General features: G+C 55.5%; 1 protein-coding gene across 1 annotated transcript; it reads left to right on the top strand.

Moving 5' to 3' along the window:
- Positions 1-376: 376 nt before the first annotated feature.
- Positions 377-22,116, top strand: EFHD2 (EF-hand domain family member D2). The gene is made up of 4 exons (XM_016188422.2): positions 377-834; positions 17,086-17,233; positions 18,929-19,063; positions 20,508-22,116. The coding sequence occupies exons 1-4, from the start codon at positions 500-502 to the stop codon at positions 20,637-20,639; spliced, it is 750 nt and encodes a 249-aa protein (XP_016043908.1). The 5' UTR covers positions 377-499; the 3' UTR covers positions 20,640-22,116.
- The last annotated feature ends 720 nt before the right edge of the window (positions 22,117-22,836 follow it).

The following is a 22,836-nucleotide window of genomic DNA, read 5'->3' on the forward strand; positions in this document are numbered from 1 at the left end:
CCCTGTGCCACCTCTCCGGCTCGGCTAGCGCGGGGAGGACGCAGGGGGAGGATGGGTTTCTCCGGGGGAGTGGGGTGATGCTTGGGGTTGGGGGTGGCGGCTGCATGGCGGCGAGCCGTGCGCCCTAGCGCGCAGGAGCCGGAGGCCGAGGCCCCAGAGCGCGCGGGCTGTGCAGGCTGGGGGCGGGGATAGGGGGCGGGGACCGGGGACCGGGGGCGGGGACCGGGGATCGGGGGCGGGGACCAGGGGGCCAGGCTGCGGGGACCTGGGGCGGGGACCGGGGGGCCGGGCTGCGGGGACCTGGGGCGGGGACCGGGGGGCCGGGCTGCGGGGACCTGGGGCGGGGACCGGAGGCGGGGACCGGGGGGCCGGGCTGCGGGGGCCGGGGGGCCGGGCTGTGGGCTGCGTCCCGCCCCGGGGGCGGTGCCTGGCGGCGGGGAGTGTCAGGAAGAGGAAGGAGCCCGGCCGGGGCCCGCAGAGCCTTGCGCGGGGGGCCACCATGGCCACGGACGAGCTGGCCAGCAAGCTGAGCCGGCGGCTGCAGATGGGGGCCGACGGCGGGGGCGAGGGCGAGGGCGAGGGCGAGGGCGAGGGCGGCGCGGAGGGCGAGGGCGGCGGCGAGGCCCCCGAGCAGCCCGGGCTGAACGGGGCGGTGGCGGCCGAGGTGCTGGGCAGCGCGGACGACGAGCTGAGCGCCAAGCTGCTGCGGCGCGCAGACCTCAACCAGGGCATCGGGGAGCCCCAGTCGCCCAGCCGCCGCGTCTTCAACCCCTACACCGAGTTCAAGGAGTTCTCCAGGAAGCAGATCAAGGACATGGAGAAGATGTTCAAGCAGTGAGTGTCCGCCCACCCCGCCTCGGGGCCCCGAACCCACCCCAGACCCCGCAGCGCCCTGGGATCCCTGCTTCCTTCCAGGAGCGCACCCCACCCCCAACTCCCAACACGGCTGGAGTGGGGACCCTGCCTCCTCTTACCACCACCACCCCCGCCCACCACCACCTTCTAGATAATCACGAAGTATCAGGACCCTCCATTCCCGCCACCAGGCATGCGACCTCCCCCCCCCTCTGGGGCTCTGCGCACCCCCACCCCAGTTCCCGCGGGCCCCCACTGCCACCATCCACATGGCTTTGGAGACTCTGGCCTAGGACCCCTGCCCAGTGACGGTTCCCCCTGCCTGCGAGAACCCCGCAGCACAGACCTCCCCTCACCCCCCCAGTTCCCACACCCCTTCCCCAATACCTGCAGGTCAAAATACCCCACCACCACCACCACTACGCAGCACCTCAACAAAGGTGACGATGCCCTGCACCCCGCCTTACATGGTTATGCTTATCTCAGGCCCCTCAACGTAGATCTGGTCGAAGCCCCCACACTACCCCCACCCCCACCCACTTTTTTAACCAGCACCCCAATCCCTGGACCCCGAGTGTTCTCACTAACAAGGACAGCACAGTCCCTAAGCCCCACCGCAGGGCTGTACAACCTCCCACCAAACCACCCCTACAGGCCTGTCTCATCCTCCCCCTGCCACCCTCTGTGCCCCCCAACCCCAGCTTTGCCCCTGTTTTCTGTCACAGGGTCCCCATTTCTCCCCTCCCCTGTCCATCTCCTCCCATCCCCATAGAGGGTCCCCATAGGCCGCCCCTTCCCATGCGATTCAATCTATTTCTCTCACCCCTACCGGTATTCCATAGGACCTTAGATAAGCACCTCACCTCGGGGCTCCTCCTCTCACCACCTTAGATAAGCACTTCCAGGAGCGCGCCCCACCCCCAACTCCCAAGGCTGGAGTGGGGACCCTGCCTCCTCCCACCACCACCACCCCTTTAGATAAGCACCTCGGGGGCCTTAGATAAGCACCTCAGGGCTCCTCCTCTCACCACTACCACCACCACTCCCAAAGCCCTAGAGGGACTAGAGAGAAAGAGTTTCAAGTCCCCATTCCTGGTCCACCCAGTTGGGATTGAGATAGTCAGATGCTTCCCCCCACACACACACACACACCAGGGTTGTGAAGGTATCCAGTCCCCACCTCTTGTTAGTCATCCCCGAGCAGCGTCTTCTGCCCCCAGAGCAGTCCAGGGGCCTGGTCTGGAGTGTTCCCCCAGGGGAGAGAACCATCTGAGGGTGAGAGGGAGGGTCTCTGGGAGAGTCGGGAGGTCCTGTCCACCCACCCGGAACAGAGGAACAGGCAAGACAGCAGGCCGGAAGCCCAGGGGATGGGTTGCAACCCCATAGCTTGAGGAAGGCTCTTTTGGCCACTTCTCCCTCACTGCAGCTGCTGCTGTTTGTTTCTGCATTTGGCCCAGGCCGCAGGGGAAGAGGTTTTTGGTTCCCAGCTCTGGATGACTCAAGGAGCCCCAGACTTCTTCCACGATTCCCTCTAAGAGGAAGCTGAGTTGGCCGCCTCTCCCCAGGTGTCCTGAAGAGCCTGCCTCCATGCCACCAGAGTCTTAGCTGGGGATCCTTCTAACGTTTCTCCCAGCCCTGGATTCTTAGGATTTCCGAGGTCCCAGCTAGTGAAAGCTCCAAGCCCGCTCCAAGCCCGCGGTGTTGGGTGCAGCTTCACTGTCAGGAACTTCCTTATAGAGCCAGACCCTGGACGGGTGGAGTCCAGGCAAGATTCTTCCAACAGAACAAAGATTCCTGTGTCCTTGGTATCAGGAGTCCTCCCGAGGCCCCGTGAACAGCCCTTTTCACCGTGTGGCACAGTTGGGGCAGTCTGGGCTCTGTGAAGTTTAGTACCAGGCAGAGGGTAGATGGCATAATGGTTATGCAAACAGATTCTCCTGCCTGAGGCTCCAAAGTCCCAGGTTCAGTCTACCCCCCCACCCCTGCACCACTATAAGCCAGAGCTGAACAGTGCTCTGGTTAAATAATAATAATAAAGTTCAGTAACTTTCCCGAGACCACGCAGCTAAAAAAAAAAAAAAAAAGACACTGGCAGGATTTGAACCCAGCGCTGCCATTCCAAACCCCTGTACTCCCCCTTCTGGGTTTCCTGTCACAGACATGTGTTTGCAGATGGAGAAACCCACCCCTTCAATGCCTCCTTCCTTGTTCGGGGATGACTTTCTTCCTCACATTCCCACTGTCTGCCAGTTCCCCCCCACCCCCACCCCCACCCCTTTACTCTTCCTTCTCTTGGTTTAGATTCCATCACTACTGCCCCCCATGGGAAAAATGGGTGAAGCTGTTTGGAAACACCCATACACCCCAACAAGCAGGGACCAGGGAGACTGCGGTCTGTATGGTCTGGACGTCAGGGGTGTGTGACAAAGGGAGTCAGCTTAAAGCTTCATTTCCAGAGCAAGCTCACTCCCTACAGAGGCTGTTCTGGGGGTTCCTTTAATGAGGGATACTCGGAGGACCACCAGGGGACCAGAACCCCCACAGGCCACTTTTAGACACAAGTACTCATTGCTGGGGCACCCAGAGTAATGAGGGGACCCCAGGAGGAGGCCAGGGACTTCTAGGGAAGGAAGTGCCGCCTGCCAGGGGCCCTGGCACAGATGGAAAGCTGCAGATTTTGTATTCAAGGAAACAAGGCTGCACTGTGCCAGCCAGGCCCAGCCCAGCCAGTCAAGGCTGTGAACAGCCAGCACACAGACTCTTATGGAGGACAAAACCCCTATTCTGCTCCTGCCATCTGAATGGGGCTGCAGCCCAAGCAGGGAACAGAAAACACAGCCAGGGCTCCTGGGGAGACTTCCTCCCTGGCCTTCAGCTCCCAGGACAGGAGCAGCACCCCACCCCACCCCCACCCCTGGGAAGCATCCACTAGAGCCCAGTGCAGGAGATGGGAGAGGGCAGAGGGAGCTGGGAGCTGGTGTTTGCCTGGTGGCTAGGAACTGGAGAGCCTGGGCTTCTGCCACCATCCACTCGCTCTCCGTGCTTCTCAGTCTGTCCATCTGTCAAAGGGGCAGACTGGATCTGGGGACGCCCCAAAAGATTCAGCAGTGACCTGACTCCTGAGGGGCTCCTGAACCCTTCCAGATGGCAAAACTGCCTTCCAGGGCCTACTGGCTCTTCTGTTCAGTGTTTGTTCCTCAGAGCCTGGCTGAGGGACTGAGGACAGAGAGGGAGAGAGATAAGATGGGACTAGAGAGGAAATAATAGACTGTCCCGCATCCCTCACCTGGCGCTATTTGCAGCTGGGAAGAACCCGAAGGACTGACTCCAGTCCTCCACCCCATTTTACAGATGAAAATGAGACAGAGGTTTGGTGGCTGGGGTGAGCAAGGACCTGGGTTCAAGCCCCAGTCCCCACCTACAAGGAGAAAGCTTTATGAGTGGTGAAGCAGTGTTGCAGGTGTCCCTTTGTCTCTCTGTCACCCCCCTTCCCTCCCTCTCAATTTCTGGCTGTCTCTATCCCATAAATAAAGATAAGAAAAAAATATTTTTTGAAAAATAAAAGAGGGGGTAGATGGCTTAATCAGGGGTACAGAGAGGTCTTCAGGGGCTGCACCAGAGCATGGCGACTACAGTGGGGATGGGAGGCAGTGCCAAGTAAAGGTGGCAGAGCCTGGAGACTCTGTCCTCCTCCCCAGATGACCTCAGCCCACATCCACCTCCTGTACTCTCACTCTCTACCCGTCCTTCCGTCCGTCCGTCTGTCCATCCATCCTTCCAGAGCAGTCTCTGGGATCAGCCAACAAGGGGAAGAGGGGGAAATGGTGAGACCCTAAAGAGTCTTAAAGGTACCCACCTCTGCGTTGGCACCCGCCCAGAGGCTGAGCTAGGTGGAGACTGGGGGTCAGGTGGGGGAATGCTTTGTAAACCAGGACCTGCCAGGGGAGTAGCCAATCATGTAGCCTGGAACCCGCCATGGAATCCGAGGAAGGTGTCCTAGTTCCGTGACCTGCCCAGTGGCATCTCTGGTCACTTCATCTCATGACTCCTGGTGTCAGAGAGGCAGCCTCTTTCTCCCCTTGCCTCTTTTCCTCCCCCTGCCTTCCCCTCCTCTCCACCTGCTCCCTCACCCCCACCCCCACCCCCACCCCCGGTGTCTACTTGAACACACACACACACTGTGACCTATCTGGGAGACACTTATCTGCAGCCCTGAGCAGTATAATAACAGTACCCATCTCACAGGGTTGCGATAAAGAGCTTAACCTTACTCAGTGCGTGGCACAAAAGAAGGAAGTGCTTCTTAAGTCACTGTCACCATCATCCCCAGCCCTGGTGGCACAGGGGCAGCTCCACAAAAGCCATTGGCACACACACACACACACACACACACACACACCCGCCCCTCCACGGAGCTGCGGCTCCTGCCAGACTGACAACAATTGGACTGGGCCAGAGTGATAGGCCCCCGGGCACCAGAGCCCTTCTCTGCTGCTGAACAGACAGCTCTGATTGACAGCTCCATGCGGCTTTGATAACCACCCGCCCAGTGGAAAAGCGAATTCATTATCACTTAATTACAAGGTAGAAAACAGCAAACCACAGCCCTGCAGTGATGCGGAACTGGGGCTCCAGCTAGGTGGCTCCTGGGCAGTGCACTCAGCTGCTCTGAGCCTCAGTTTCCCCTAGTGCAGAAAAAAAGAAACAAGCAAACAAAGGGAAAAAAGAATATCCTATTCGATAAAGGTTCCCAGGATTCAACTTCAAATAGATCTTGAGCCTTGATCATTGTTGTGTCTGTCAGGTGTGTAGGCTGTGTAGAGAGAGAAGATATTTGAAAAAACAGAAAATCCATGGGGCCAGGTGGTGGCTCACCTAGTTGAATGCACATATTACAGCGTGCAACGACCCAAGTTCAAGTCCCTAGTCCCCACCTGCAGGGAGAAAGCTTTGCGAGTGGTTTAACAAGTAGTCTCCCTCCCTCTCTGTCATCCCCTTCCCTCTTGATTTCTGGCCGTCTCTATCCAATCAATAAATAAAGATTAATTTTAAAAAATTAAATCAGAAAACCCGCTCTCAAAATCACACACGCAACAGATTTAGATTTAGTCACAGAGAATTCAGTGAAGAGTAAAACCCCCTCCCCTCCTAAAGCTTAAAGCCTCATAGGTAGCAGGAAGGTTTTGGGAGATAACAGCAGACAGGATGGGCGATTCTGCGTCTTCACTTCTGTGGTGGGTGGGGAGTGAGAGCTGCTGTGCTGTGAATCACGCTCTCACAGCCATCCCCTGCCTCCAGACTCCCTCCTTGTTAACCTAAGTTGCCAGACCAGACCGATTGGTCCTGAGGGCACCTGTGTGTTAAGGAGGGAGGGAGCCTCCCTGTTTTCCAGATAAGGAAACCCAGGCTCAGAAAGGCTAAGTCTCTCATCCAGGGCTGTAGTCAGCAGCGGGGACCAGATGAGAACCAGGTCTGCCTGCAGGGGCCTCCCGGAGGCCAAGTGAGAGCTGTGTTTAAGGAGAGAGGAGGGGGCTTCCAGAGCCTCTGGGGTGCATCTGTGAACGGTACAGAGGGTGGGTCCTTCCCTCCGCAGCAGCCAGAGTCTGGTTCTCCAAGGGAAATGGTAGGGTAGGGGGGTCGGGGGTTACTTCCCTTCTATCTGATGAGTGACCGCTGCCCTCCCTCTGGTCCCCTTTGGTTTGCACCTTCCTGCCTGCCTGCCTCCCCTCCATGACCTGAGTCTGAGGCCTAGATACCTGTGAGCTTGCAGGAGCCCTGGGCTGGGGAGATAGCATGATGATTGTGAGGTAGAGTAGCTGGGTGAGCTCAGCAGGGACTGTCCCCATACCCTCAGGCTGCTGAGGCCCTCTGCCTGCCCTGCGGCCTGCTCTTTGGTTCACTTCTGCTTTTCAAAGACTGCAGAGAAGCTGCCAGCAAAGTGTGCTGGGCTTGAGCCAGGCAGAGACGTTCCTGGCAGTGGTGCCCAACTGAAAGCCACTGCCATGGCAGACACTCCGCCTCTTGTCTGATTCTGAACCCCCATAAGAATACCGGGTCCCGTTTTGCAGATGAAAAGAGATGGGGGCTCAGAGAGGTTAATATGACTTGTCCAAAGTCACAAAGCTGGGATGACCTGAGACAAGGAATGAATGAGGGGGCAGGTGGTGGCACATCTGCTGGAGTGCACATGTCGCAGTGCACAAGGACCCTGGCCCCCACCTTCCGAGGGAAGCTTCTCGAGTGGTAAAGTAGGGCTGCAGGTGTCTCTCTGTCTCTCTCCCTAACTCCCCATCTCAGTTTCTGGCTGTCTCTATCCAATAAATAAATGAAGATCATTTTTAAAAACTGAATTAGGGGGAGTCGGGCAGTATCTCAGCAGGTTAAGCGTAGGTGGCACAAAGCGCAAGGACCGGCAGAAGGATCCTGGTTCGAGCCCCTGGCTCACCACCTGCAGGGGGGTCGCTTCACAGGCAGTGAAGCAGGTCTTCAGGTGTCTTTCTCTCCCCCTCTCTGTCTTCCCCTCCTCTCTCCATTTCTCTCTGTCCTATCCAACAGCGACAACATCAACAACAATAATAACTACGACAATAAAACAATAAGGGCAACAAAAGGCAATATTTTTTTTTATTTAAGAAAGGAGACATTAACAAAACCATAGGATAGGAGGGGTACAACTCCACACAATTCCCACCACCCAGTCTCCATATCCCATCCCCTCCCCTGATAGTTTTCCCATTCCCTATCCCTCTGGGAGCATGGACCCAGGGTCGTTGTGGGTTGCAGAAGGTGGAGGGTCTGGCTTCTGTAATTGCTTCCCCGCTGAACATGGGTGTTGACTGGTCAATCTAAGCTCCCAGTCTGTCTCTCTCTTTCCCTAGTAGGGTGGGTCTCTGGGGAAGCAGAGCTCCAGGACACATTGGTGGGGTCATCTGCCCAGGGAAGTCTGGTTGGCATCATGCTGGCATCTGGAACCTGGTGGCTGAAAAGAGAGTTAACATACTAAGCCAAACAAATTGTTGAACAATCATGGACCTAAAGACTAGAATAGTGCAGATGAAGTGTTGGGGGGTACTCACTGCAGACTACTGTGTACTTCTGCTTTCAGGTATATATTTTCCCTGGTTTATGGACACATGTGAACATATGCTCTATCTCAGGGGACCTGGTCTACATCTAGGTTTGGGGACTTTATTAAGGAGTGGATCACCTGGAATGGAATTAGAGAATACTACGAAAGAAAAGGTCTCACCTGAGTGATGAAGCTGAAGGGTTGTCATTCCACACCTGAAGTCTCTGGACACAGTCTGAGGTCAAGCATGCTGAGGTGGCACTCGTTGCATTGATTAGGTTGTGATCCGTGGATGCAGTATTATTTGATATGAATTGAGAGAAGCATGCAGGAAAGTGGGCCCCACCCTAAGGTTCCAGGACTAGGGGAAGTAATAGGCTCTACTGTGAAAATGTGAGGTTCCTGCTGTCTTAGGGTTCAAGAAGATAATGGATAGTTATTGTTATCATCACATTATTTGGTAATTGGGTTAACTTTGAAAAGTCCCTTTGTTAGGGTTTGCTGTATAATACCCAGCATCTTGTATATAGCTGTGCTACCGGTTGCTTCTGTTCTCCCTGGCCTAGGCTTTTTAGAGAGTCAGCATATCAAAGACTCAGCCTATGTATTAAAAAGACTCAGTCTGTGTTTTAAAAAGTTGGAGGCATACAATCAATTTTTCCCCTCTCATATTAATTAAATAGTGGTTTATATGACTACACTTTAATAGGAGTGTACATAAACACCATTCCCACCACCAAAAGACTGTGTCCCATCCCACCCACCCACCCCTACCCCCCTGCCACCCTGGGAAGCCGAATGTCCACCCTCCCCCTCACCACAGGGTTTTTACTTTGGTGCCCTACTCTCAGATCCTGCTTTGAGTTTCTCTTTCTGTTCTTCTTTCTCAACTTCTGTTGATGAGTGGGATCATCTTTATCTTTCTGACTTAGCTCACTTAACATAATTCCTTCTAGCTCAAATAAATATTTTTTAATAAGTTTAAAGAAAATTGAATTAGTTCTGACTCCCAAATCCCCTGCTTCCATGGGAAGTGCCTCCCACCAGAAAAGCTGAAGTGTTTCCACGCAGACCTCTAGCATCAGAAGCTGCGCACCTCTGCTAGGTCCCCCCACAGCCAGCGCCCTGTGCCATTTGCCTAAAGCTGACCTTACGGTAAGGCATGTCACTTAGTCTGAGTGGGAAGGAGAGGACAAGGCCGTTGGGCAGATCTTATTTTCGGTGATAGAGAAAGAGGAGGAGAGAGAGGGTTAGCTTCCCTGTTCCCATTCCCCTTCCCCTTGGAGGCGGGGAACGGGGGCTAGAACCCAGGTCCTTGTGCACGCTAACTTGTGCGCTTTACCGGTTGCACCACCACCTAATCCCTTGGGGGAGGATTTTAAATCATGCTTTCTGTTCAGTAGACATTCGGAACTATCCCTTGTAAGCCCATTGTAGCAATGATTGTTACTCAGAGAGGGGACAGGGGAGAGGGAGCTCCCGGCCGGGACTTGGCGCCACAGAGCAGCTTTGAACCAGAGAGTTTAGGATACCTCCATCGCTGACAGTCCCCAGTAGATTGCCACCACCAGGGAAAGGGGGGGGGAGGTGGTGGGGGGCTCCCACTTGATCCTCTAGCTCACCGGAAAACCACAAGCACCTCACAGGGCACTCCCACACGCCCTGCCCTTAGCTGACTCTTACAGACAGTGTCAGGTTCCGCAGATAGAAGCTGAGGAAGTGGTGTGTGCTGAGCTTCCTTTCCCCTCATGAGTCGGGGAGGGAGCGGCAGGAGCTGGCAGGCAGGGCAGAGCAGTCAGCATGGCCTTTGGACTTCCACCCGCACAGCCCGCCCCTCCTTAGGGAGGTAGGCAGGGCCCAGTGACCACAACCGCCTGCAAGAGCAGAATCCAGAATCATTCTGGTGTCCAGAACTGTCCTGCCCCAAGGCACCTGCCTTCCCATTTCACAGGACAAAGAATAGAGGCCTTGGAGCCACTGGGGCCTCCCCAGACAGGATCGGGGAAGGACCAGCTGTGTGATTGCTGAGACTGGTGGGGAGGGGTTCTTGTCTCTGTCGGTACTCTCCCCCAGATGTTTGTCCTTCTGGGGTCAGACTCTTAGGCACAGAAGGTCGTCAGCAAAGATCTGAGGTGGGAATCAGGGCCCCCTATGTTCCCAGAATAGCTGTCCTCACCCTTCCCTCTGTAGCAGCTGTCCCCACTGCTCCATTCAGCCAGTAGGTACAGCACTGCTGGGGCTGGGGGTCGGGGGTGCATCTATAAGGATCAACCTCCTTGTTATTCATTCATTTGTTTATTTATTTATTTATTGCCTCCAGGGTTGTTGCTGGGGCTCAGTGCCTGCACCATGAATCCACTGCTCCTGGAGGCCATTTTTTTCCCCTTTTGTTGTCCTTGTTGTTGTAGCCTTGTTGTAGTTATGATTGTTGTTGTTGATGTCGTTCATTGTTGGATAGGACAGAGAGAAATGGAGAGAGGAGGGGAAGACAGAGAGGGGGAGAGAAAGACAGACACCTGCAGACCTGCTTCACTGCCTGTGAAGCAATTCCCTTGCCAGGGGAGGGGGATGGGGGGCTCGAACCAGGATCTTCATGCCGGTCCTAGCACTTTGCGCCATGTGAGCTTAATCCTACTGCCCGACCCCCTCATTTATTTATTTTTACTGATTTAATAACGATCAATAAGATCATAGGAAGTGAGGGGTACAATTCCACCACCAGAGTTCCCTGTCCCATCTCCACTGGAAACTTCCCTGTCCTTTTTTTTTTTAATATTTATTTATTTATTCCCTTTTGTTGCCCTTGTTTTATTGTTGTTGCTGTTATTGATGCCGTTGCTGTTGGATAGGACAGAGAGAAATGGAGAGAGGAGGGGAAGACAGAGGGGGAGAGAAAGACAGACACCTGTAGACCTGCTTCACCACCCCTGCAGGTGGTGAGCCGGGGGCTCGAACCGGAATCCTTAGGCCGGTCCTTGCACTTTACGCCAAGTGCACTTAGCCTGCAGTGCTACCACCCGACTCCCGCTTCCCTGTTCTTTATCCTTCTGGGAGTATGGACCCAGGATCACTATGGGGAGTAGAAGGTGGGAGTTCTGGCTTCTGTAATTGCTTCTCCGCTGGACATGGGCGTTGGCAGGTTGATCCATACTCCCAGCCTGTCCACCAGGAGCAGTGGATTTGTAATGCCGGCACCAAGCCTCAGTGACAACCCTGGAGGCAAGAGAGAGAGAGGTACATGAGACAGAGAGAGAGGTCAGAACACTACTGTGGTACATGTGGTTCCAGGGATCAGACCAGGAGTCAGACATGCAAGTCTGTTGCTTTACTGGTTGAGATATTTCCCCCAGCTATGAAAAGCACTTTTTCATTAGACGTGACCAGATCGCAGCTATGGCCCTGTCAGCTGTGGCCTTGGGCATGCCACTTTCTCCCTGAGCCTCCACTCTCCTTGTCTACAACACAGAGATCTTTAGGCCTGCTTCAGGGGCCTCTTGGCCTAACTTAGAGCATGAGGTTGAGTGCCTGGTGAGAGTATGTGCCCAGCAAAGAGTAGCCAGAGAGGACAGAATTGGTATGAAGTGGGCACAAGCCCTGGGTATTGATGCTGCACGCCAGAGGGCCCAGCCTCTCCCCACCCTCATATCTACTGGTCATCAGAACAGGGGGAGGGAGGGAGCAGTCAACTGGGCAGCACCTGCTCAGCTCAGGGGGCCCAAGTGGGCCTGGGTGCCGGCCGGCCAGCCCGGCTGATCCACTTTCAGGGGAAGGACGGGCGGGGAATTTGTCGCTAGCATCGGGGCAGCAGCTGCTGCTGAGCTGTCCCCATCGACAGCCGACAGCTATTCAGATGGAGGCAGGCAGGTGCCAGGTACTGGCACGGTGCCAGGTACTGCAGCCTCCCTCCAATGCCGGAGAAAAGTGCTACACTTCCCACCCAGCAGCTCCGTTGACCATCCTGGCTGGATCTGACCCTCCCAGGCAGGCCCCCAAGCCAGGACTCACAGCTTGAGCCAGGTTCCCCAGGTGAACAGTGCGGGCTGGCTCTTCCCAGGGCCACCTCAGCTCCAGCTCAGAATGACGTGACGGTCTCCCTTTTGTCACTTCCCTCCCTGACAGAGGAAGGACAGGAGAGTAGCACAGAACTGAGGCCCCCTCCCTCTCCCTGTCCTCTGCCCTTCTCCCCCCAGCAAATAAAATTTTCAGGGCCAGGTGGTGGCACACCTGGTTGAGTGCACACACTACAGTGCACAAGGACCCAGGTCTGAGCTGCTGGCCCCCACCGGCAGGGGAGAAAGCTTTGTAAGTGGTGAAGCAGGGCTGCAGGTGTCTCTGTCTCTCTCTCCCCCTTCCCTCTCGATTTCTGGCTGTCTCTATCCAATAAATAAATAAAGATAATTTATTTGTTATTGGATAGACTCAGAGAAATTGAGAGAGGAGGGGAGATAGGGTAGGGAGAGAGACAGCTGCAGCCCTGCTTCACCACTCGTGAAGCTTTCCCCCTGCAAGTGGGGACCAGAGGCTTGAACCTGGGTCCTTGTGCACTGTAGTGTGTGCACTTAACCAGGTGCGCCACTGCCTGGCCCCCATGTTGAACATAGTTATCTGGCACCAGAAAAAGAAAAGTTCTCAATAAAACTCTGAGCAATGATTCTCCCTTTTTTTTTTTTTAATTTTTATTTATAGAATGGAAACACTGACGAGACCATCAGATAAGAGGGGTACAACTCCACACAGTTCCCACCACCAGATCTCTATATCCCATCCCCGCCCCTGACAGCTTTCCTATTCTCTATCCCTCTGGGAGCATGGACCCAGGGTCATTGTGGGGAGCAGAAGGTGGAAGGTCTGGCTTCTGTAATTGCTTCCCTGCTGAACATGGGTGTCGGCAGGTGGATCCATACTCCCAGCCTGTCTCTCTCTTTCCCTAGTGGGGCAGGGCTCTGGGGAAGCGGGGCTCCAGGATACGTTGGTGGTGTCGTCTGCCCTGGGAAGTCTGTTGGGCATCATGATAGTGTCTGGTGGTTCAGCCTTTTTTTTTTTTTTTCTGACAGGAAGGTAGAGAGTAGAGAGAGAGTGAAAGAGACCACAGCACCAACGCTTCTCTCAGTGTGGCGGGGGCCAGGCCCTGGGTCACGCGTACGGCAAAGCAACACGCTGTCCAAGTGGGCTGCTACTTCCCCAACCTGTCATGTTTTTAATCCTTTTGAGCTGAGCTCTGCTCAGCTCTGGCTTATGGTGGTGCCAAGGATCCACCCTGGGATCTCAGGTGTCTCAGAATGAGAGTCTGTCTTGTGCAAACTCCTATGCTCTCCAGCTAACTGTTCCGGTGAAAGGGGTGGGTTGTCAGCGCCTACCGTGACTACCTGGCTAGGCCTTTCATTGGAGCTGTGATGTTAAATGTAGATACAAACAGTAACCGGCAGTGGTGCTGTTACTAGTATGGCTAGCGTGTGTTAGGGGCTTACTAGTGGCCTGACTAGCGTGTGTTAGGGGCTTACTAGTGGCCTGGCTAGTGGGTGTCTGTTAGGGGCTTACTAGTGGCCTGGCTAGCAGGTGTCTGTTAGGGGCTTACTAGTGGCCTGGCTAGCGGGTGTCTATTAGGGGCTTACTAGTGGCCTGGCTAGCGGGTGTCTATTAGGGGCTTACTAGTGGCCTGGCTAGCGGGTGTCTGTTAGGGGCTTACTAGTGGCCTGGCTAGCGGGTGTTAGGGGCTTACTAGTGGCCTGGCTAGCGGGTGTCTGTTAGGGGATTACTAGTGGCCTGGCTAGCGGGTGTCTATTAGGGGCTTACTAGTGGCCTGGCTAGCGGGTGTCTGTTAGGGGATTACTAGTGGCCTGGCTAGCAGGTGTTTGTTAGGGGCTTACTAGTGGCCTGGCTAGTGGGTGTTAGGGGCTTACTAGTGGCCTGGCTAGCGGGTGTTTGTTAGGGGCTTACTAGTGGCCTGGCTAGCAGGTGTTTGTTAGGGGCTTACTAGTGGCCTAGCTAGCATGTGTTAGGGGCTTCCTAGTGGCCTGACTAGCATGTGTTAGGGGCTTACTAGTGGCCTGGCTAGTGGGTGTTTGTTAGGGGCTTACTAGTGGGCTGGCTCTGCTAGCAAGCAGCTTGGGGCATCTCTTTTAATCTGCGTCTCACTCCTGAGAGGAGTCCTATGATTCTGTGCTATGAACGAGGAGTTGAGACTCCTGGAGACAGGTGACGTAGCTGGTCACCTGTCCAGCTGTGGCAGGGGTGGACATACACAAGCTTTCCAGATTTGCTGGGGGCCTGGCACACGGCGGGGTCCACTAGTGAGATAGAGGAACTCATAGGAGCCTGATCACCAGCCTTCTGTTGCCCTGCCCTCAGCCCCCACTCCCAGCCTGCCCGGGCTGCAGCCAGCCCCGGTAATTAATTGATCCTTGATAGATGGCAGGCAGCAGTTCAAGCCACAGTTTGAGCTGTGGCCCAGCCAGACCTGGGAGCTGCTGCCAAGGACCAAGCCCAAGTTTTTAGTCCAAGTTTGGACAATGTTTGTACTTCCTGTAAAACTGGCTGTGGGTGGAACCCATACACGTAAGTAGAATAAACCTTGGCTCAGAGAAGAGCAAGTGGGCTGGCTTGGAGAGTGGGAATCAAGGCAAGCAGAGCCCCCCAACTCACCCCTGACACTTTGGCTGCCTGATCTGTGTCCTGCTAGAACAGTCCTGGCCTCCCAAGATTGCTAAGCACAGAGATGGTAGAGGGGAAATGCAGGGGCCAGGCGGTGGCACCCTTGGTTAATCGTACCTAGTACTAAACACAAGGATGGGGTTCAAGCTCCCGGCTTGCCGCTGGCAGTGGGGACACTTCATAAGAGACGAAGCAGGTCTGTAGGTGTCTTTCTTTCTCTCTCCCTCCCTGTCTCCCCCTCCCCTCTCAGTTTCTCTCTGTCCTATCCAATAAGATGGAAATAAATGGCCACCCGGGAGCAGTAGACTCAGAACGCCAGCACCAAGCCCCAGTGAGATAACCTGGAGGCAGATGAGAGAGAGAAACTGCTTAGTAGGACAGTAGGAGCTTAATAAAGGTGGCCAGGCCTCACTGTAGTGGTGGAGTTGTCCTTTCTGGAGCCAGTCCACATACTAGGAGCTGTGCTTGGCCTGTGTGAGCTTGGTCAGCCTTCACAGTGACCCTGTGAGGTGGCATCAAATGCCACCTACATTGGGGGGGGGGGGTTCATGCCTTGTACATTACAGGATTCTAACATCACCTCCCCACCTTAGATGTAAGGGCCAAAAATGTGTCCAGACATCACCCAGTGTCTTCTGGAAGGCACTCTGCCCCTCCCCACCCACTTTAAGCATCACTGTTGTAAGAATCTGGAAGTTCAAGTGGCATCACCTACTGGCACCTGGGCAGTCTAGCTGCAGCCAGCTGTAGTCACTGGCCTTCAGTTGGGGCTCAAGTTTGTGGGTGGCAAGGCCTTTATGTTCCCAGGGAGCACTGCGGACCAGAGACCATGTGATCTACCACCCCCCCCCCCCCCCGTGCCTCCCTCGACCACCGACCATAGGAGTACCCCAGCTCCTGTCCCTAAGGGCCTGTGGCAGCTGGCACACAGGCTCCACCCCCACCCGCCCGTCCAGCTTGTAGCAGACTGAGGGAGCACTGAACACCTGACCTTCGCGAGGCCCACCCCTCCACATCCTCGCCCACACCTGCTCTGCCAGTGGCCCACTGCCCACGGGGACTTCAGGCCCCGTCTCCCCATGATGGGGAGCAGGAGACCTCCAGGGTCCTGTGTTCCCTGCAGGGTTCCCAGAGACCCGTCTTCCCTGGGCTGACTCGCTCGCTTGCACAACTATTTATTCCCCTTGCACAAATGCTCCGGCTCTGTTCTGCTGGCAGCCCCAGGACACAGGAGGTGGGTTGGGTACAGAGCAGATGTACCGGCTTGTGAGCCTAACAGACACTGGCTGGAAACCCAGCTTCCTCCTACACTGTGTGTGACCTTGGGCAGGTCACCTAGCCTCCCTGAACCTCCACTCTTACGAGGAGCGAGTCCCATAACATTTGAAAAGCTTCTAGTACAAAGGCATGTTTTTTAAAAAATGGTTGCTTTGGGGGTCGGGCGGTAGCGCAGTGGGTTAAGCGCACGTGGCGCAAAGCACAAGGACCAGCGTAAGGATCCTGGTTGGTTCAAGCCCTGGCTCCCCACCTGCAGGGGAGTCGCTTCACAGGCGGTGAAGCTGGTCTGCAGGTGTCTCTCTGTCTCTCTTCCTCTCTGTCTCCCCTTTCTCTCTCAATTTCTCTCTGTCTCTTACCCAATAACAAATTTTAAAAATGGTTGCTTTTAGAGCGGTGTTAGGTAGCATCATGGTTCTGCAAAGAGACTCTCATGCCTGAGACTCCAAAGCCCCAGGTTCAAACCCCCCCCACACACACACACACACACCCCACCATAAGCCAGAGCTGAGCAGTGCTCTGGTAAATAAATAAATAAATGTTACCTTTAGTTGTCCAAAGTGATGTAAAGCTTACGTATAACTAGAGAAGTGAGGAGAAAACCCAGGGGCAGCACAGAAGTGAGCTGTATGCTTGATTTGTTGGTTGGTTTTATGAACTATGGGATGTAGTTATCTCGATCCAGGACCCCTTGATCACACCATGGACACCCACACGGTCTGGGGCCTTGAGGGTTATCCAAGGCTTCTTTCATCTCAGAAGTCCATTCTGCCAACCCTGAGACCCTCCCCAACACACCAGAAGGGTGGGCAGGAGTCTGGTTAGCTTCACCCTCCCCAGCCCCAGCTGGGCTGTTTGCCCCTGGCTCCAGTGTCACCTTTGAGCCAGGAGCTGACCCAGGCTGCTACCACAAGGAGGCAGGGAGGCAGGACACCCCCACCCCCTCCCGTCCTCGGGCTGAGAGGCCCTGTCAGATGCTGCTCACAGCTGTTCCAGGCACTATTCAGTATGGAGGATGTCGCCCAGCTGGTGGTGAGTTTCCCATCGTCAGAGGGGCCCAAGCACGAGTGGGCCCGGAATCGGGTCTCTGAAAGGCCCCACCAGCTATGAGCAGATGCCCGTGCTGGGACCTCACCCCGCCCCCAGGCTCCTTGTGCTCCTTCCTGTCTGTGGCCTCTCCAAGGGAACAGGGATGAAGTGTCACGTTATCCTTAAGCTTCTCTGGGCACCCACAGGTATGATGCCGGCCGGGATGGCTTCATCGACTTAATGGAGCTAAAGCTCATGATGGAGAAGCTAGGGGCCCCCCAGACACACCTGGGCCTGAAGAACATGATCAAGGAGGTGGACGAGGACCTCGACAGCAAGCTTAGCTTCCGGGAGGTGAGACCCAGCCCGCGGGAGACAGCACCAAGCCCCAGCCCATGGAGACAGCACCCAAGCCCCAGCCCATGGGAGACAGCACCCAAGCATGTGGCAGCAGGGAGAGACTGTCCCACCTTGCCAGTGTGTCACTGCCATTGTCACCAAGCTACTGCTGAGCTCCCCTTCCTTCCTAAAGGTACACAGCTGTGACCATTTAAAACAGGAGGCAGGGGAGTCAGGCGGTGGCGCAGCGGGTTAAGCGCACGTGGCACAAAGCACAAGGATCGGCCTAAGGATTCCGGTTCGAGCCCCCGGCTCCCCACCTGCAGGGGAGTCGCTTCATAGGCGGTGAAGCAGGTCTGCAGGTGTCTATCTTTCTCTCCCCCTCTCTGTCTTCCCCTCCTCTCTCCACTTCTCTCTGTCTTATCCAACAACAAAGACATCAATCATAACTACAACAATAAACAAGGGCAACAAAAGGGAATAATTAATTAATTAATTAAAATAATAAATTTTAAAAAATTTTAAAACAAACAAACAGGAGGTAGACTCAGAGGTGAAGAAATCTGCCCCAGATCTCAGCACCAGGAAGCGATGGGAGATGACCCCCCCCCCCCGACTCCACTCCGCTACTTTGCGCTGGCCCCGCTTGGCTTGGTCTTTCCTTCCCTGCCACCTTCCTGGCCCCGCTTGGCTTGGTCTTTCCTTCCCTGCCACCTTCCTCACGCTCTGCCTGCTTCCTGCTGCCTGGGCTCCAGTGCCACGGTCATCTGGCTCTGCGTGTCCGCCACCTCCTCCAAGAACAAACTTGTCCTTGGTTCTTGCTCAGAAGGAGGGCTGGCTGAGTGAGACCCAGAGTGGGAGGTCACCTGGGCTCCTCCCAGACCCGGCCCTTCCATTTGTCCACTCCCCTGCCCAGAACATAGCACTCTGCCATTTCTCTGCCCAAGGGCGGCTTCTGTGCACAGCCCACAAAGGAGTGGGTGACACTTTGCTCTTTCTCTTTTAGATAGACAAAAGAGGCAGAAAGAGTGAGAGTCCAGGAGGGCCGGGCACTGGCACGTCGGGTTAAGCACACATAGTGCTGAGTGCAGGGATCTGAGTGCAAGAATCTGGGTTTGAGCCCCCCCATCCCACCAGCTCCCCATCTGCAGGGGGGAAGCTTCACGAGTGGTGAAGCAGGCCTGCAGGTGTCTCTCTCTCCCTCTCTGTCTCAATTTCTCTCTGTGCTATCTATGAAATAGAAAGGAATTGCTGCCCAGAGCAGTGGATTTGTAATGCCAGCACCGAAGCCCAGCAATAACCATGGAGGGGAGAGAGAGAGAGACTGAGACCACAGCACCTAAGCTTCCTTCAAGGCAGTGGGGCAAGGCCTGAGCCTAGGTTGTGCACCTTACAGAGCAGGACACTACCCGAGTGAGCTATGAGCCCGCTCCTCTGCTGGTCTCTTAAGACCTCCCCCAACCCCAATCCTGAGCCTGACCTCAGAGCCCATGGAAGCCTGAGCCCAACCCAGGGGAGCTCAGCAGTAGCTTGGTGACAATGGCAGTGACACACTGGCAAGGTGGGACAGTCTCTCCCTGCTGCCGCGTGCTTGGGTGCTGTCTCTATGGGGTCCCTCTCTCTCTCTCCCCCTCCTTCCTCCCCCTCCCTCTCCCTCTCTGTCTCTCTCACCCTCTCCGTCTCTCACCCCCTGCTTTCTCCCCGCCACAGTTCCTCCTGATCTTCCGCAAGGCAGCAGCTGGTGAGCTACAGGAGGACAGCGGGCTGCACGTGCTGGCCCGCCTCTCTGAGATCGACGTCTCCACTGAGGGTGTCAAGGGCGCCAAGAACTTCTTCGAGGCCAAGGTGAGCCTGTCCCTGGAGCAGGGGCCAGACTGCAAGCCCATATGGTTCTGTTCTTCCCCGTCCCCCAGGCAGGGGTCCTTCCCGCCTTCCTCTTCTTCCTCTTCCTCCCTCTGGGGTTCCGGAAGAGAAAGTGTTCTTAAAGAAGGCCAAGACCAGTAATTGACCCCACCTGCAGAGGAGTCAATTCACAGGTGGTGAAGCAGGTTTGCAGGTATCTGTCTTTCTCTCTCTGTCATCCCCTTTCCATCCTATCCAACAACAATGAAAATAAATAGATAATAAATAAATAAAAGATTGCACTTAGGTCTGATAAAAACCACCTTGGTTTCCTTGGTGGTTGAGGTCAAGGATGTTGCCACAGACTCATGTGCTCATCAGACTGTTGAAGTCAAGTCCTCTGTTTGTATACAGTGTATAAATGTAATGTGGATAAACACTGCTAAGGACCAGACCTCAGAGGAAGGGCCCAAAAGATGGGGTGGGGGGAGCAGATCCAGAAACATCACACTAGGCCCCCCAGAGCTTTCTGTGGACAGCAGCCCTGCCAGCCCCAAGCTGGGAACACGATGACCTCAGACTTCAGCTGCACACACCCTGGGGACCTGTCCTCACCAGACCTTCCCCCCCCCCCACCTCCTGTTTCTCACTCTGCCTCTGTTTGGGGATAGATAGCATAATGGTTATGCAAAGAGACTCTCAGGCCTAAGGCTCCATAGTCCTAGGTTCAATTCTCAGCACCATCGGTCAAAGCTGTGCAGTGCTATGGTAAAAAAAAAAAAAAAGGGAGTCGGGCAGTAGTGCAGCAGATTAAGCACATGTGGCGCCAAGCGCAAGGACCGGTGTAAGGATCCCGGTTCGAGCCTCCGGCTCCCCACCTGCAGGGGAGTCGCTTCACAGGCAGTGAAGCAGGTCTGCAGGTGTCTTTCTCTCCCCCTCTCTGTCTTCCCCTCCTCTCTCCATTTCTCTGCCCTATCCAGTAACGATGACATCAATAACATCAACAATAATAACTACAACAATAAAAACAAGGGCAAAAAAATGGGATAAATAAATATTTAAAAAAATAAAAAATAAATATAAAAAAAAATTTTTAAACTGCCTCCCATCCCTTGCTGGGCTTCTTGGGCCATGGGTTGCTACAGGGTTTATTCATGGGAGCAGCCGTGCGGCTGAGGCCCCCCACAGGAGAAGCCAGGGATGAGGAGAACAGCCTCAGACGCTCTCCTGAGTTCCCACAGAATCTCCTGAATTTTCCCAGGGAGGAAGTCAGGGCTACTGGTCCCCAGGCTCCAAACAGAGAAAGTGAAGCCCAGAGAGATGTCTGGAACAGGGGTTGGAGTGAATGAGGGTGCAGCTAGGGCCAGTGGGAGCCCCAAAAGAAGCCCCCAGCAGGGGTGGAGACCCTGCCAGCCCCAACCCACCTGACCCCCGTCCTCTGACCCAGGTCCAAGCCATCAACGTGTCCAGCCGCTTTGAGGAGGAGATCAAGGCGGAGCAGGAAGAACGGAAGAAGCAGGCTGAGGAGATGAAGCAGCGGAAAGCGGCCTTCAAGGAGCTACAGTCCACCTTCAAGTAGCGAGGGGCCTCGGCCTGACGGCAGGCACCGCTCGGCACAGGGGCTGGCTCACACACGGGCGGCCCAGCCCAGCCGGAAGCCTCAGCTGTGTCTGAAGGGACCATTCTAGGAACCTAAACATGTCTGTGAATGGAACCAGCTCAGGGGTGTCACGGAGGCTGCCCCGCCTCCCCCTGTCTCCCCTCTGCTGTTCCTGAGGCCAAGACACCAGCGCAGCTCCAGCCACCCCAGTCCTGTGCCCTGGCTGCTTGCTCCTCCCAGCCCGGCTCCTGGCCCTAGGGCATTCCCAGCCCCCGCAGGCTGCCCCATGCACCTCTCTCTTCCCCTCTGCATCTCCCTTTTCACCCCCACCCTCCCCCAATCAAACCCAGAGACCACCTGCCCTGAACCCACTGCCCTGCCCTGCTCTGGGTCCTCTGAGACTCCTTCCCGGGTGGGAGGGCATCAGATGGCAAGGGTTCCAGCTAGCAGGACCTGGGTAGCTGGTGAGAGTCATGGGGCTTTCCCCTTGCAGCTGTTCTGGCAGCCCTGTGTCCTCTCTCTGCTGGGAGTTCAGGGAGGGAAGGATATTCTGGCAAGGGGGCAACTGTGCCAATCTACCTCATGGGTCCACGGCTCTGCCCACCGAAGCATGGGCAGGGGGAGGCTCTGGGGGCAGAAGCACCACTACCTAGCCCCCCTCCCGGAACAGCCTGAGTGTCCCAGGGTCTCTGGAGAGAAGAGTAGGGTGGGCGGGAGAGGATCAGGAAGTGCTCTGAGTGCGTTGCATGGACCAGGCTGTGGGGCAGGGAGCCCTGCTGGGCCCTCACCTCCTCCTTCCCCCCAATCGAGCCTTGTCACCAGCTTAACGGCCCGTCCCCCTCACACCCACCACCCTGAGGAAGCATGGGGACCCCAGCCCTCCCTGTGCCCCTCCCAGACCGGCCTCGGCCATGACCCCTCCCCACCCCGGGTCCCACGCAGCCCCCTGCGTTCCCACTCGCCTGCGTGTGTGTCTGTGTCTGTTGCGTGTGTCGTGAAACTGTGATTATCATTCTGTCCAAAACAAGTGAAGCCGGCCGCCGAGGCCACAGTTATGCAACTCTCTGTGTGTCCCAACAGTGTCACTGCTTTTTAAACCCGATGGATGACTCTTTATTTTAGTGCAAATGCTTCCCCCACCCCATCACCACCACAAGGGTCCAGGAGACTTGCAGAGGCTTTTTTTTTTCTTGGCCCTAGAATCCGCAGAAGTTAGAAGGCACTGACCCTAGAGTGGCACCTCGGCCCTGACTTGCATCTGCCTTAGAAGATACATTTATACAGATGAATATAAAACTTTTTTTCTTTAGGCTTATTTGCTTTCCTCTCTCCCTCTCCCCCCTGGCTCTCACTCTTCCCCTCCTCCTTACCCCTCCCCCACAAGAAATGCTACTTCTTCATTCAGTGGTACGATTATTTTTTTTAACTAAAATAAGATAAAAATGGTATATTCTTATGTGTGTGTGTGGTTCTTGTAGGGTGAGGAGGAGTCAGGAGCAAAGTACCGGGATGGTGTATTTCTCAAGATGGTTTTCATCTCATGAATCCTGGGGGAAAAATAATCCATGAGGAAAAGTGGCGACTTCCTGGTGGGGGACAGGGGTGGGGTGGCATAAGACACGTGTTTTGTAATCGTGCTCAATACTTGACACGTCTTGACTCGGTCCTCACAGCCGTGCCCTAAAGGGTACTACTGTTGCTTATGGGGTAAGGACAGGAGTTCTGGGACGTCCCAAAGGCACTCAACAGGCAAGTTGGGGGCCACACGGCACAGGCAGGACCACTGAACCCATGGGTCAAGTCCCTAACCAACCAGCCACCCTGCCTGGCAAGTTCAAAGGTGAGACGTTTATGTGTCTGCGTGGACCTGCGTCATCCGGCACAGTGGCCAGGATTGGCACCAGGGCCGTGGGGATTGTGGACTGATGTATTCTAGAGCCGCTGAAACCTCCCTCACTTCTCTTAACAGGCTGGGGTGGTGGAGGGCTGGGCTACCCCCCACCATGTGACTTTGGACAGACTGGGGGTTCAGTCTCCAGGCCTGTTGATGGGAGAGTGGCCTGGGGCCCTTCCCAGTATGGACTGTCAGGGCGGGGGGCTGCCTGGGCCAACGCTGGAGTTTGGCATTAGGTTGGGCGTTGCTGCCCCTAGATGGGTGTGGGTGGTACTGCAAAGG

This window comes from Erinaceus europaeus, unplaced genomic scaffold (genome assembly GCF_950295315.1).
Source record: "Erinaceus europaeus unplaced genomic scaffold, mEriEur2.1 scaffold_818, whole genome shotgun sequence".
Taxonomy (NCBI): domain Eukaryota; kingdom Metazoa; phylum Chordata; class Mammalia; order Eulipotyphla; family Erinaceidae; genus Erinaceus; species Erinaceus europaeus.